The sequence below is a fragment of the Mus caroli genome, chromosome 5 (assembly GCF_900094665.2).
Source record: "Mus caroli chromosome 5, CAROLI_EIJ_v1.1, whole genome shotgun sequence".
NCBI classification, from domain to species: domain Eukaryota; kingdom Metazoa; phylum Chordata; class Mammalia; order Rodentia; family Muridae; genus Mus; species Mus caroli.
The window spans coordinates 29,782,772-29,796,411 of NC_034574.1; the positions used below are offsets into that span (position 1 = coordinate 29,782,772).

At 42.9% G+C, this 13,640-nt stretch overlaps 1 protein-coding gene across 2 annotated transcripts in view; it reads left to right on the top strand.

Annotated features, from left to right (window-relative positions):
- Htt (huntingtin) overlaps positions 1-13,640 on the top strand; it is a 147,431-nt gene that overhangs the window by 76,657 nt on the left and 57,134 nt on the right. For both annotated transcript variants that reach the window (XM_021163625.2, XM_029477727.1), the window contains 9 exons: positions 733-843; positions 3,911-3,988; positions 5,382-5,605; positions 6,701-6,779; positions 6,906-7,067; positions 9,143-9,198; positions 10,220-10,368; positions 10,882-11,018; positions 12,823-12,939. In XM_021163625.2, the coding sequence (XP_021019284.1) occupies positions 733-843; positions 3,911-3,988; positions 5,382-5,605; positions 6,701-6,779; positions 6,906-7,067; positions 9,143-9,198; positions 10,220-10,368; positions 10,882-11,018; positions 12,823-12,939 (1,113 nt within the window). The remainder of the gene's footprint in view (positions 1-732; positions 844-3,910; positions 3,989-5,381; positions 5,606-6,700; positions 6,780-6,905; positions 7,068-9,142; positions 9,199-10,219; positions 10,369-10,881; positions 11,019-12,822; positions 12,940-13,640) is intronic.

Below are 13,640 nucleotides of genomic sequence, written 5' to 3' on the forward strand. Positions count from 1 at the left end.
GATGGATGGATGGATGGATGGAAGGAAGGAAGGAAGGAAGGAAGGAAGGAAGGAAGGAAGGAAGGAAGGAAGGGAAGGGAAAGAAGAAAGGAAGGAAAGGGAAAAAGGGAAAGGGAAAAGGGAAGGAGGAAGGGAGGGAAGCTTGGTTTAACCTTAGGTGACCATGGCAAGGGGAACATTTTTGTCACCCACATGTGGGAATGGCCAAAATGCCTAGAGAAGATGGGATACCGCCCCATACTAGGGCATAAGTGACTTCCATAGTCCTCAAGGGTAGCTGGAAAGTGTAGTCGTTCAACAGGAAACTATCAAGACCCATTCTCATTTTCTGTTCAGTGTCTTCTCCCTGCATTTGTCCAGTATTCTCTTCATTCTAGGAGGTTAGGTTCAAGTTCAGTGGGCAGATTCTCGTATAGTGTAATGTTTTTTGAACTGGTTCTTTGCATGATCAGCCCCTCCCCCGCCATCAGAATCTGTAGAAATAGGGGAATTGTTATAGACTTCAGTTAAGCCAAAGCTTTTAGAATCTTCATCATCCTAAGATTAATCTGACTACATCTAGAATTGACAGTGACCACCTCCCGCCCCCACCCCTGCCCCCGGGATGGTGAGAGTCTAGGTCAGCATGCAGAAGCATCTCCCCGCAGCAGACGGCATTTGTGTCTTTGTTGTAGATAACCAGACTTCGGTGGTGCCAGTAACCGTGTGCTCTCTCCTTCCACCTTGCCAAAGGTCACCTTAGATCTTCAGAACAGCACTGAAAAGTTTGGGGGGTTCCTGCGCTCTGCCTTGGACGTCCTTTCTCAGATTCTAGAGCTGGCGACACTGCAGGACATTGGAAAGGTTTGTGTGTGGTCTCTTTTCCTTGAACCTGGGTCAGAGTACCTCAGATGATACCTAGTCACATGCTGTAGGCAGGGGAGAGTGCATCCTATTTGTGTCCTAGTACTACAGCATGCCAGGGCACCTGTGTTATTTCTGTTACCAGTGTGTCAGGTCTTATTACCACAGTTTTTCATTCAGCCTAGAACATGTTGAAAATGTGCTTACAGAATCCTTCTCTCCCTTGAGCTTTTAAATGGGAAGAAACAAAACCAGATTAACAAGGCTAACTGACCGACCCCTTCCATAGCCCAGAAAGCAGATCTAAGCTCATTCATGTTCTGTAGTTCTGAGTAGAATAAATCTTCCTCCCAGCCCATATGCTCACACTTAATCCTGCCATTGCTAACAATTTTGCTTGCCCTCCACTAGAACATCTCGTTTCTAATATACTCCACAGTGAGTTAGACAGCCGTCTTCAACTGAAATATAGTCCAGGGCCTACCAACCACTAATGTCACAATCCATTCATGCTAACGCTCTTTGTATGAAATGGTATCAAATTTTGAAAGCCTACCCACATCTGCTTCTAAGACTGAGTTATCTTGAAATGATTTACAGCCTCAAGCATTTGTTACAGTTCCATGTATTGTTTAGGGAATAATGGTAAGGAAAGACACCTGCACAAATCCAGTACAAACTGAATCCTGCTTTTCTTCCTCATTTGTTTGTTTGTTTGACCCATACTATCAGGCAACACACTATTTCACGTTTTCGTCCCTTCATTGCATGCAGTAGTGCCTGAACTATTAACATTCATCAAACATTTGGTCAATAAACAGATACTCTTTTCAAGAATCAGTTTGAAAGTTGGGTATAGTGTTCACATCTGGTAAGCTAGGTCTAATGGTACATACCCCTCTGAGGCTGAACTGGGGGAGCTGTGGTAGGAGCTAAAAGACAATCCTTATCAAAAGCAAATGAACAGGGAAAATTGATGTGAGTGTCTCATAGACCTTAGAGCCGTGCTCCATGTATGATTAGTCTGTGCCATCACATGACATTAATAAAATGCTTTCATTTTCTCACTGTCCAGATCTTGTTATTCCACACTAATTTTTATACATAATTGAACGTATTATGTGCGAGTTTTGCTTAGATTATGTATAATACACATTTCTCCACATATCTCCTTACTGTTCTGTGTTGTTTTCCTATGACTTCTCCCAAGACTTCATACTATTTTTGAGTGACTTTACTATGATTTAGCTTGATGTGGTTTTCCTTTCAGTTGTGTTTCTTGTACTCAGGTTTGTTGCTTTTCTTGGTCCTGGACCTTTACAGATTTCCACAGTTTAGAAAGGTTGGGGCTACTTCCTTATATCTCTCCAACCTTTTCCCTCACTCTATCTCATAATTACCTTCTAAAAACCCATTCTTGGTTACTTAAAATTGCTCTTAGTTTACTGTTGCTCTTTTTAAGGATTTGGGTTTGATTATTCTAGATTCATTTTTACCGTTTTTAATGTGTGTGTGTGTGTGTGTGTGTGTGTGTGTGTGTGTGTGAGTGGAGGTGTTGGCAGAATTCAGAAGAGGGCACCAGAGCTGCTGAAGTTTTAGTTGTTGGGAGTTGTGAGCCAATTAATGTAGGCGCTGGGAACCCAACTCAGGCTCTCGGCAAGAGAGCATCGGCTCTTAACTGTCTTTCCAGCCCCTCCTTTTAGGTCTGTTTGTTTTTAATCACTATCTTCTTTTCCTTTTGTAGTTTCTGTTACAGTCCTTAGGTTCTCTAAGTTTTTCTTTCCCCACATCTGCTGTACTATAAAATCCCATCTGTTACATCTTTTATCATTAACATTATAGCCTTTATCACTAGAAGTCTGAGTTATTTCTCTTCAAATCTCCTATCTTTATTTAACTTAAATTATTTGTTTATTATTTATTCATGTGTGTGTGTGTGTGTGTGTGTGTGTGTGTGTGTGTGTGTGTGTATACACACGTGTTTGTTATGTGGGAACCTGTCCACATGAAGGCCAGAAAAGTGTTAGAGTCCTCCACTACTACTCTCAACCTATTTCTTTAAGGCAGAGTCTTTCCCTAAATTAGACACTCCCATTTTTTCTGCTGTTCTGGAAGCCAGCAGGTCCAGCCTTGTGTGAGTACCCACTGCTCCTTCAAGTTCTTCTGATGATTGCTTCTCAGGCCTTGGCTTTGTTAGCTCCCTTAGAATTATCTTTGAAGTACTCAAGGAACACCCTCCCTCAATCTCCAGGGGTCTCTGAATGACTAACAAGTCATTTCTTGGTGCCATATCATTTGAGCTGCCATTTTCTTGGGGTATTTGGACTCACTGTGCCCTTACAGCTTGCCTTCTGTCCCCTTGTTGTGCCACAGCCTGGGAATGCTCTCAGATCCTTATCTAGGGCCATCCTAGGACTTTGTCTGTATTTCATTTTCAGGATCACTGATATCTATGGCCTGATCTTCAGTGTTTGAAAACTGTGATATCAAAGCTGGAATCTTTAAAATACATTTTTTTGATCATTTCAGGCAGGAGAGGGTAAATGCAGAGATGGAAGTCTCTCAATATTACATTGTATAGTGATGCCTGTGGTCGTGTCCTGATTCCCTGTAACCCTAGAGCTCCTGGAAGGGCAGGAATTACATTCTTTCTCTGTATTTGCAGCACCTTGTATCATTTCTACAGCACACAAAGTATTCTATACAGACTGTGGTGAGGCTCATTGGCAGTGGCTCTCACAGTGTTCTGTTCAGCTAATCATATTTAGGGCTCTACAAGTGCAGGGCTTTTGACTCCTTTGCACACTCCATAATGCCTGCCCTGAAAACAGGTATAGATATAGATACTTGATTATTTACTGAATGATTGGGTATGTAAATATACAAGAAAGCAGATTTTATACAATTGTAGATACAGGAGTTCTTGTGATTGTTAAGATGATTAATTGAAAACATTACTCAGAATTTCTCTGACATTTATATAGTTTATATGGTCACTGTCTGTTTCTGAGTGGCAACAATAATGGGTCACCTGTGAGTCACTGATGTTGTCCTCTTCCTTTCACAGTGTGTTGAAGAGGTCCTTGGATACCTGAAATCCTGCTTTAGTCGAGAACCAATGATGGCAACTGTCTGTGTGCAGCAGGTGTGTGTCATTTCCTATCTTTTGGGATTTGAGCTAACCCCTTTGGGCCAAGTGACAAAGCCTAGTTCCTTTTTGGAAGCTGGTGCTGTGGTGTGGTATGAGAAAGAGTTTGGTGGCCCTAGCTATCACTCCCGCTTGCTCTGTGATTGGGACTGTGAGGGGGCAGAGGGCATCAAGAAGCAGCTAGGGCCATCACTGCTTCGCCTTTGCCACCGCACCCCAGTGGGTTTGTTTCTCTTAGAACCACAGAGAATCTCAGGCACAGGGGACCACATGATCTTCTGGGGTGCTAACTCCTAGGGATTCACAACAAAGCCTTCCATCATACGTTCCTGCTGGATTTGATACTGGGAAAGGATCGTCCCGGCGGTTGTTTACTTTTGCTTTTGTTTTTTTCCTTTTATTTTTTCATTAGTGGTACTAAGGGTTGAACCTGGCTTATGCATTCCAGGAAAGCACTCTATCACTGAGACTTTTTAAATTTTGAAATATGATCTCTGTAGCTGTTCCCAGTTAATGCTACTCAGTCGATCTTGGTGGCTGTGGTGGTGCTTCTTCTTGCTACCCGCCCAATATTTTGGGTTCCTGAATGAGAGACACATACATGCAGCCTTTATATTTTTATATGTCTTAAACAGCTCAAGAACTGGACCACTTCCTAACCACCACGTGGCTAACCCACCCTTTGATATCCCCAAGTTATTGCTTACTACATCTATATTTTATCTTTGCTGCCCTGGACCCAGATGTGTAGTCCTCTTGGACCACAATCCCCTGATTCCTACATGGTGGCTATGTTCTCTGTCAGGCATGGCATCTTGGTTCTTCCTCTCCCAACATAGTGGAGCTCTCTTTCCTTTCTCTCCCTGTCCCCAGCCTTGGAATCCTAAAAGTCCCACCTCTGTATGCCCTGCCCAACCATTGGCTCTCAGCATCTTTATTGACCAGCCAGAACCAACTGTGGGGAGGGTCTCTCAGTGTCTTATGTGTCTCGGTGTCTTGAGGACACTGCAAACAGGTTTTTAAGGAACATGATTAGCATACAAGCATGCATTAGACCAAACCCACAACATTTCCCCCTTTTTGTCCATTAAAAAGGTCTTTCCTCTTAGATATATATTGAACATAATTATAACAGTTATGTAAACTATAAGATATGATATATATTAATGTCCAGTCATTCAATTTTGTCAGTTTAAATAAATTATTCTATCATCTACCGTAACCTAAGTTGCCCAGGCTCTCCTGGAACTTGCAGATTGCCTATTTTCATCCTAACCACTGTCCATCCTAACCGCTGTCCACTAGCTGGCGTTGCAGACAGGCCTGTGCTGCTCATCTACATTAAATCTATAGTAAGTGAAGTACTGATGTTTCCATTCTTTCATTCTAGCTACTGAAGACTCTCTTTGGGACAAACTTAGCCTCACAGTTTGATGGCTTATCTTCCAACCCCAGCAAGTCTCAGTGCCGAGCACAGCGCCTTGGCTCTTCCAGTGTGAGGCCCGGCTTATATCACTACTGCTTCATGGCACCATACACACACTTCACACAGGCCTTGGCTGACGCAAGCCTGAGGAACATGGTACAGGCGGAGCAGGAGCATGATGCCTCGGGGTAATATTTATGGTGCAAGTTTGTCACTGATGATGCAGACACGAGTTATGTGCAGCCCTTCCTTGAAAGCCATTGGCTGAGTTATGGTGTAGTCAGCTATCCAGAGGTGACAGGCTAGAGAGGAGGAACCCAAGCTGCCTGTGAAGCATAGGTTCTAAGTTCCCAATCTTGCCCTAGACTAGAAGTGGCACACTCACTGTCGTCACGCTGCGAGTGCTTGGTCCTGTAAGGTGGCAGGTGGCCGTGGTGCACACTCACTGTCGTCACGCTGCGAGTGCTTGGTCCTGCAGTGTTTATAGAAGGTGGCAGGTGGCCGTGGTGCTCCTTTGTGCTGTGACTCAGAAGGCCACCTTCAAAATGGCACACGCTGGTGCTAGTGTTTACAAGTATTGAAGGGCATAAAGTAGTCTAGGGTGTGTTGTTTTTTTATTTCTATATGAACTTATGTTAATCTTTTTCAGTAGGTGAAATTTGGAAGTCCCTCCCTCCCTTTCTCCTTCCATTCAGGGCTTTATATGGTAGGCGTGTACTTTACCACTGAGCTACATTATAGCCCTAGAAGGTGTTTTGTAAACTTCTTTACCATAATTATCAAATATTTGAGATGTTACTCAGTGTAGTAATGTTAGCAGCATTCTTACTTTCCTTTTTTGGATGACCAGACAATATTAGAATCAAGGAAAATGCTCCTTTTCTTGGATTTATCTTTTATGTGTGTGCCATAACACCTGCTTTGCTGTCTTTTCAAACGTTTTGAGATGGTTCTCTCTCTACATTGCCTAGGCTGATGTTGAACTTGTGACCTCTGTCAGTCTTCCCCCAAGAAAACCGAATGATATCACCTATCTTTGAGTTGACTTTCACCTCTCTCAAGCCCTCTTAGAGAGTGCTGGGCAGTGAGTTTTCTGTAGCATTGCACACTCAATTGAACCCTCTTGTCTCTAGCACATGCTACTCCTAAACCCAATGGCCTTTCTAACTCTCATTTTGAAATGATCTGATTTTTTTGAACATGAAGTTGAATTGATGTATGGCTGAGTAGTACAGGGGAGATGATTAAAAGACATTTGTTTTTTGCTTTGGGCCATTTGGCAGGTGGTTTGATGTACTCCAGAAAGTGTCTGCCCAATTGAAGACGAACCTAACAAGCGTCACAAAGAACCGTGCAGATAAGGTGAATGGCACTGCAGCTAGAGATGACGTGCGGATGTCACGGGGGTGGAAACAGAGCTCAGACTTTCTAGATTAGTCGCCAGAAGCCTCTAATCGCAACTGTGGTTTCTTCCACTTTTTCCTATAGAACGCTATCCATAATCACATTAGGCTATTTGAGCCTCTTGTTATAAAAGCATTGAAGCAGTACACCACGACAACATCTGTACAATTGCAGAAGCAGGTTTTAGATTTGCTGGCACAGCTGGTTCAGCTACGGGTCAATTACTGTCTACTGGATTCAGACCAGGTTTGTCTCTCGGCCTTGTAGTCACTATACTTTCTCCTAACTGAATACAAATTACCCTGAAAAGACACCACCCAAGACTGGTCCGTACTCCAGTGGGGTTAGGCTTTAGAAATTTCCACAAGTTTTCTACATCTGTATACCTACTTGTAACTTTATAATAAACTGTCTTTAACTTGTAAGATAGAATTTAAGATTTATTCTGGTGGACCAGGTCATTTATGCAAAATTCAGACTTCTTTAAAACAGGTGACCATCAGCCAAGCAGTGGTGGTACACACCTTTATTCCCAGCACTCTGGAGGCAGAGGCAGGCAGATCTCTGAGTTCAAGCCTAGCCTGGTCTACAGAATGAGTTCCAGGATACCCAGGGCTACACAGAGAAATCCTGTCGCAATAAACTAAAAATAAATAAAACAGGGAAACAAGTGACTACTTTGCTCAGAGAAGCTTCTTTCTCAGAGGACAGTGGTCACATAAGTAGGTGGGACATCAGGCCTCCTCTCCCCTCAGGGAGCACTGCTGAAGAGGGGGTTGGAAAAAAGCGAGAGCTAGAGGGTAGGGAGGAGCGCTGTGAAGTGTAAAATGCTAGAGCTGTCATAGTCAAAAACTCACAGCAGTTGTGGTCACCTGCACAAGATCAAACCAGTCAACCTCCCAGCATGACTGATGTTGGGGCTCAGCTGATGGATGTTTGGGGAAGAATGTCATTTTTCTTTGCAGGGGAGTAGCACATAGGCAGCACTAATTCAACTCAATGGGTTATAAGAAAAATAACATTAAAACATCAAGATATCATTTATAGACTATACTTTCAAGCACTGATGTAATCAACAGGCCCAATCACTTTTACACCATTCTGGGGGCTGTATAACTTGGATCATATCCCCTCTCCTCAAACTCTCCTTGCCTTCCTCTTGCAGTCCCTGTGGTCATAAAGTTCCACTAGTCCTGCTTGTAATACAAATTCTATTCCTAGGGAGATCTTCTATCCCTGCCTTCACTGAGAAGAAATTGTCTTTAGGTTGTTGAAAATTGACCATCATTTTTGTGCTCTGATTGTGGCCTACCCTTTCTGAATGAGTTACAAGGATGAGCCAGTTGGGGAGACTCCTTGGCCCTCTTAGGCTCATGGTCATATCATAGTGCAAAATGTGTTTAGTTCCACTTCAAAAGCATTTATAGTCTTGCAGTCAGAAAGTACAAAATCCTGTTTAAGATTTCTCAATTGTAATACCTTTGGATTTGTAAAATCAAAAATTACATATTTCTACTATACTATGATGTAGAATATACATTCCCATTCCGAAATGGAGGAATGGGGATATAGTGAGGAAATACTGGACCAAAGTAAGATTGAAACCTAGCAGGGCGAACTGTAAGACCTGAAGTTAGCCTGTAAGCCCCACCTACCCAAGGACTAGGTAACTTCCTGGAATACTGGGAGTTGTAGTATTACAAAAAAAATCAACGCCACACTGGGGCAAGGCAGGGGGAACGGATGGCCTTTGAGTTTGTCCTTTGGTGAAATAGAGTCCTACCATGTAGCCCAGGCTGGCCTCAAACTTTGATCTGGCTGCCTTTTGCCCAAGTCCTGAGAACTTGCCTGAGGCTATAATTAAAAAATAGACAAATTTCTTTGATAAAGTGAATTTCAAAGACAGTATAAACATTGAGTCTGTGGATTGGTTATTACTGATAACTTATGCAGGTCTATAGTGAAAAAGAGCAATTAGGGTAGAAAGAGATAATAATAGAATTTGGAGAGAAAAAGAGCACTGGGAAGTTTTATGTTCTTCCGCACTCATGCACGAGCTAGGGTAGTTGGCATAGATAAGTGCTGTTAACCAGAGGCTTCCAGGCCTACATCTACCTGTCTGCCTTGACCAGTATGTTCCCAAAGGCATGTCTGAAGGCACTCTGCACTTAGCTGACTTCACAGTAGCTTTGAAAATGTGGTTATAAACAAGCTAATCTTCTGTGTGGGGGCTTGGGAACAGTTCACAAATGGGTTGAAGAAATGACCCCTGGCTTTTGTGTAAACTGTGACTGATGGCAGCTTTTCTGTCCCTGCATTAGGTGTTCATCGGGTTTGTGCTGAAGCAGTTTGAGTACATTGAAGTGGGCCAGTTCAGGTACTGACGCTTAGTTACTTGGGTTGTTGCCCTTGTTGTGTACACACATGCAGCCCTAGGTCCTTACAGCAATGGGGGCTTTCTGCGTTCACACCTCTAACCACTTGCAGAAAGCCTTTCTCAAGACTTGCTTAGAAACAGGTCTAATCTAACCATTAGTGTGTTTTCATTTCACATTCACAGTATGTGAGGATGGTAACAGGTCACTAAGTGCCATCTTACCCAGTGGGTCCCTGTTCCCTAACTTTAGAGGAAGCAATTTTAGGCCATGGTTTAGTAAAGGGAGTGATTGTGGTCTTTAGTTGCATTATCTGTAGTTTTTCTTGTTGGACATTAAAGTTTTAATAATCTTACAGTATATATAACAGATTTGCAATTTTTGAAAATTACAGTTTTTTTTTTATTTAAAGATTTATTTATTTATTACATGTAAGTACACTGTAGCTGTCTTCAGACACTCCAGAAGAGGGCGCCAGATCTCGTTACGGATGGTTGTGAGCCACCACGTGGTTGCTGGGATTTGAACTCTGGACCTTCGGAAGAGCAGTCTGGTGCTCTTACCCACTGAGCCATCTCACCAGCCCAAAATTACAGTTCTTAACAAGTAGTTTGTAAGGCGCAACAATGGAGAGTTTTGTGAGTGTCCCTGAGATGGAGAGACCCAGCTCTTGTTCTGATTATGTGACTGACACCTTGACTCTGTAGTTTTGACCAGGGAACATTTTCTCCTCTGTGTCTGAATTTTTTCAGGAGAAGAAAGGAAAGTGAAGAGCTAGGAAGGTCTTACCTGCTAGCATCCAATGCTTAAGGTGCAGCCTCACACCGTAACCGTCAGGCCCTCCCTGTGGCAGAGGCAGGAGGACCAAGGGTACGGGGGGACTGAACGAGGCCTCAGAGTCTGCTTTAACTTAGTGCTTTCTCCTCGGCTCGACTCATAACTTGGTTTTTTTTTGCTGTATATGTAAATTACACGTCTTAGTTTTTAAAAAAGAAATGTCTAAATGGGTGTCTTTGTTTCTAGGGAATCAGAGGCAATTATTCCAAATATATTTTTCTTCCTGGTATTACTGTCTTATGAGCGCTACCATTCAAAACAGATCATTGGAATTCCTAAAATCATCCAGCTGTGTGATGGCATCATGGCCAGTGGAAGGAAGGCTGTTACACATGGTAATGGGTGCATCTCTGCTTGTTGTCCTCACTCATCCACTTTGACTGCAAGTGCTGTGTATGTGTATGAGGGCTCATGCATGCATGCACATGAGTTAGAGATGTTTAAGAAGAAAAAAGCAGCACATTGCTTACTCATAAAATTTGTAAACTACTTGTAGAAACCATAAAAAATAGTGACATCATTAAGGTATAGATGGATCCTGATATGTGCCTCTATTTATGAAGAAAAATTTTTATTTTGCCATCTTTATTTGCTTTGGTCTTTTTTTAGGCTCAGATCTGGGCCCTCACATGTGCTAAGCAGTTTACCTCCAATCATACCCTAAACTCACACCATTTTACATCTAGCTTGTCACAGTCAAATTTTAACTTTTGTGTTGTTTTGTCTTTTATTTGTTGGTTGGTTTGTTGTTTGTTTTTCATTTGTAAAAACTTGTTTGGAGTCTGATAGCTGTCTCTCATGAGTCATTTCCACCTGTGGTCTCACTTGCTTCCTCTTCGCGCCTATAGCTATACCTGCTCTGCAGCCCATTGTCCATGACCTCTTTGTGTTACGAGGAACAAATAAAGCTGATGCAGGGAAAGAGCTTGAGACCCAGAAGGAGGTGGTGGTCTCCATGCTGTTACGACTCATCCAGTACCATCAGGTAAGGGGAAAGCACAGGGATAACCACATCACAGCATGGAGAGACACTCCACAGCCGGGGTCCTTTGTGTGGTGAGCAGTCTCGGGAACACTGGGCTCTCTGGCCCAAGGGAGTACCAGCGAGGGAGAAAGTGCACGAGGGTAGGAGCTGGCACAGCCCCAGAAGGCTAGCAGACATATGGCTGACCATTAGAATTTCAGTGAAAATACTAATGTCACAGAGGCTGTTTATTCTCAAATGTAGCTCAAGGATCAAGTAATTGACAGTGTTAATCTAAACCATTAACATGTTAAAAATAGTAAAACCGTCAAATCTGAAATAAGTAGGTAGCATATTTACCTCTATCTTAACATAGTCATGGTCTTTGTTTTGGTTTGGTTTGTTGTTATTATTGTTGTTTTGAGACAGGATTTCTCTGTATAACAGGGTTCTAGCTGTCCTAGGCTTGCCTTGTAGACCAGGCTAACCTCAAACTCACAGAGATTTGCCTCCAGAGTGCTGAGACTGAAAGCATACACCAATGTGCCTGGCCAGCCATGTTCTTTTTATTTGTGCTCATATAGTCTTGCGTCTCTTAAGCATGAGCATGGACTTTAAATGCTTCAGTCAGCCCATGTGTGGAAATAGAGTTTTTAACATTTTTGTCCTTTTAAAACTTGTACTTTTGTTTTATTCCTCCCTTATTTTGTTAGCTCCTTTCAGCTGCCTGTTTCTGAAACTTCATAAAACCACAAGCTTTTTCTTTTTCTTTTTTTTTGAGACAGGGTTAGCCTTTTTCAAAGAAACAGTACTTTCTTTGTTTCATTTATGTTTTGATCAATCTTTATAATAGTTAATTAAATATTTAATGCTTAGTTAAGCCAAGACATAAAGTAGTTTGAGAGTAAGCACATGCCTTTGCTAAGCACAGTGGGGCTAGTAGTGCCTTGGGGATAGTATACGCCTTGTGCATGCTCATCAGGGTCTCGGTATGCCCCGTGGAGATCCTCGAGGGCCCAGGAAATAAGGGGAGGCAGGCTTGTGTGCATAGGCAGTGTACATGGACCTTGAAGCAAGGCAGCTTTGGGGATAGGGTAGTTGGGCTGGGCTTATGTTGTATATTGTCTCTGAGGTGGTGTGCATCTTTTGGTTTTGGTTTGGTTTGGTTTTGGTTGTTTGAGACAAAAAGAACACCTTGGTTTTTGTGGGCTTCCTGGTCTGTTGTAGCACAGAAGTGAATACATGCTATGGTATGACCATGCTCCACTAAAATGCTTTCTACAAAATGGGCAGTGGGCCAGGTGTCTCTGTTACCAGCCTTTGCCAGATCACAGGTTTATCTATTTAGAATGACCAAAATGACTGCCAGTAAACTCACACTCAGCTTTGTATGACTGCTGGCAAGTGAGGGCCACTCAAAAATAAAATGCCTTTGCAAAGAGCACTGAAGTGGATTTAAAGTACATAGGAATATTCGATTGTCCCACAGTGTTTAGTCAAGGGAGTCTTTCAGCTCTCCTACAGATTAATGTAAGTTTGATTTTCACTTGATCCCTTCTTTATGAAATGTCAAAATACTCATCATGAGTCTTCCCGAGCCCAGCACGGCTCACTCATCCCCTTTGAGGTTACTGTATCTCTTCTGTGGCTTTTTGTTCGCTTCACATTCACATTTCACAGTGAAGATTGTGTGCTTTCCTCGGTCTTCCCTGGGGATTATATCTCTTTGAACCTTAGAGTTACCAGCTAAGCTGGGACCAGTGTGGAACATGGGGAAGTTGAGGGCCCCTGGAAGCATTCTGATCCTACCCAAACATTCTTTCAGGTGCTGGAGATGTTCATCCTTGTCCTGCAGCAGTGCCACAAGGAGAATGAGGACAAGTGGAAACGGCTCTCTCGGCAGGTCGCAGACATCATCCTGCCCATGTTGGCCAAGCAGCAGGTTTGTCTTCATTGCCCTGGTTTGCCACTATGTAGTGATTTATTCAGAGTAGACTGAGATGCTTATGAAGGCTGGTCGTGATCACTATATCCTGACAGGTTCTTCTTTGAAAGTTGGTCTTGGTGCTGGTGGTGCGGAAAATGGCTTCTTTTATTTCCATTACCCTTTGAGGTTGAATTGCCTTCTCACTTTCCAAGTGAGGGAACACAGAGTCAGAGAGGTTATTGAGGTTTTCCATCCTCACAGAGCTTGAGGGTGATGGGTCTATACTTGGTTGGCCCAGTGTTGACTTGAAAACTTAAGTCCTTTCTTATTTTATTATCCTGACTCCTGTATTCTGGTAAGTCAGGTATTTTATTTGATCCTTAGCTTTCTTTTATTTTATTTTTTTATTGGATATTTTCTTTATATACATTTCAAATGCTATCCCAGAAGTTCCCTATACCCTCCCTCCGCCCTGCTCCCCTACCCACCCACTCCTGCTTCTTGGCCCTGGCATTCCCCTGTACTGGGGCATATAAAATTTGCAATACCAAGGGACCTTTCTTCCCAATTATAGCTGACTAGGCAATCTTCTGCTACATATGCAGCTAGAGACACAAGCTCTGGGGGGGGAGGGGTATTGGTTAGTTCATATTGTTGTTCCACCTATAGGGTTGCAGACCCCTTCAGCTCCTTGGGTACTTTCTCTAGCTCCTCCA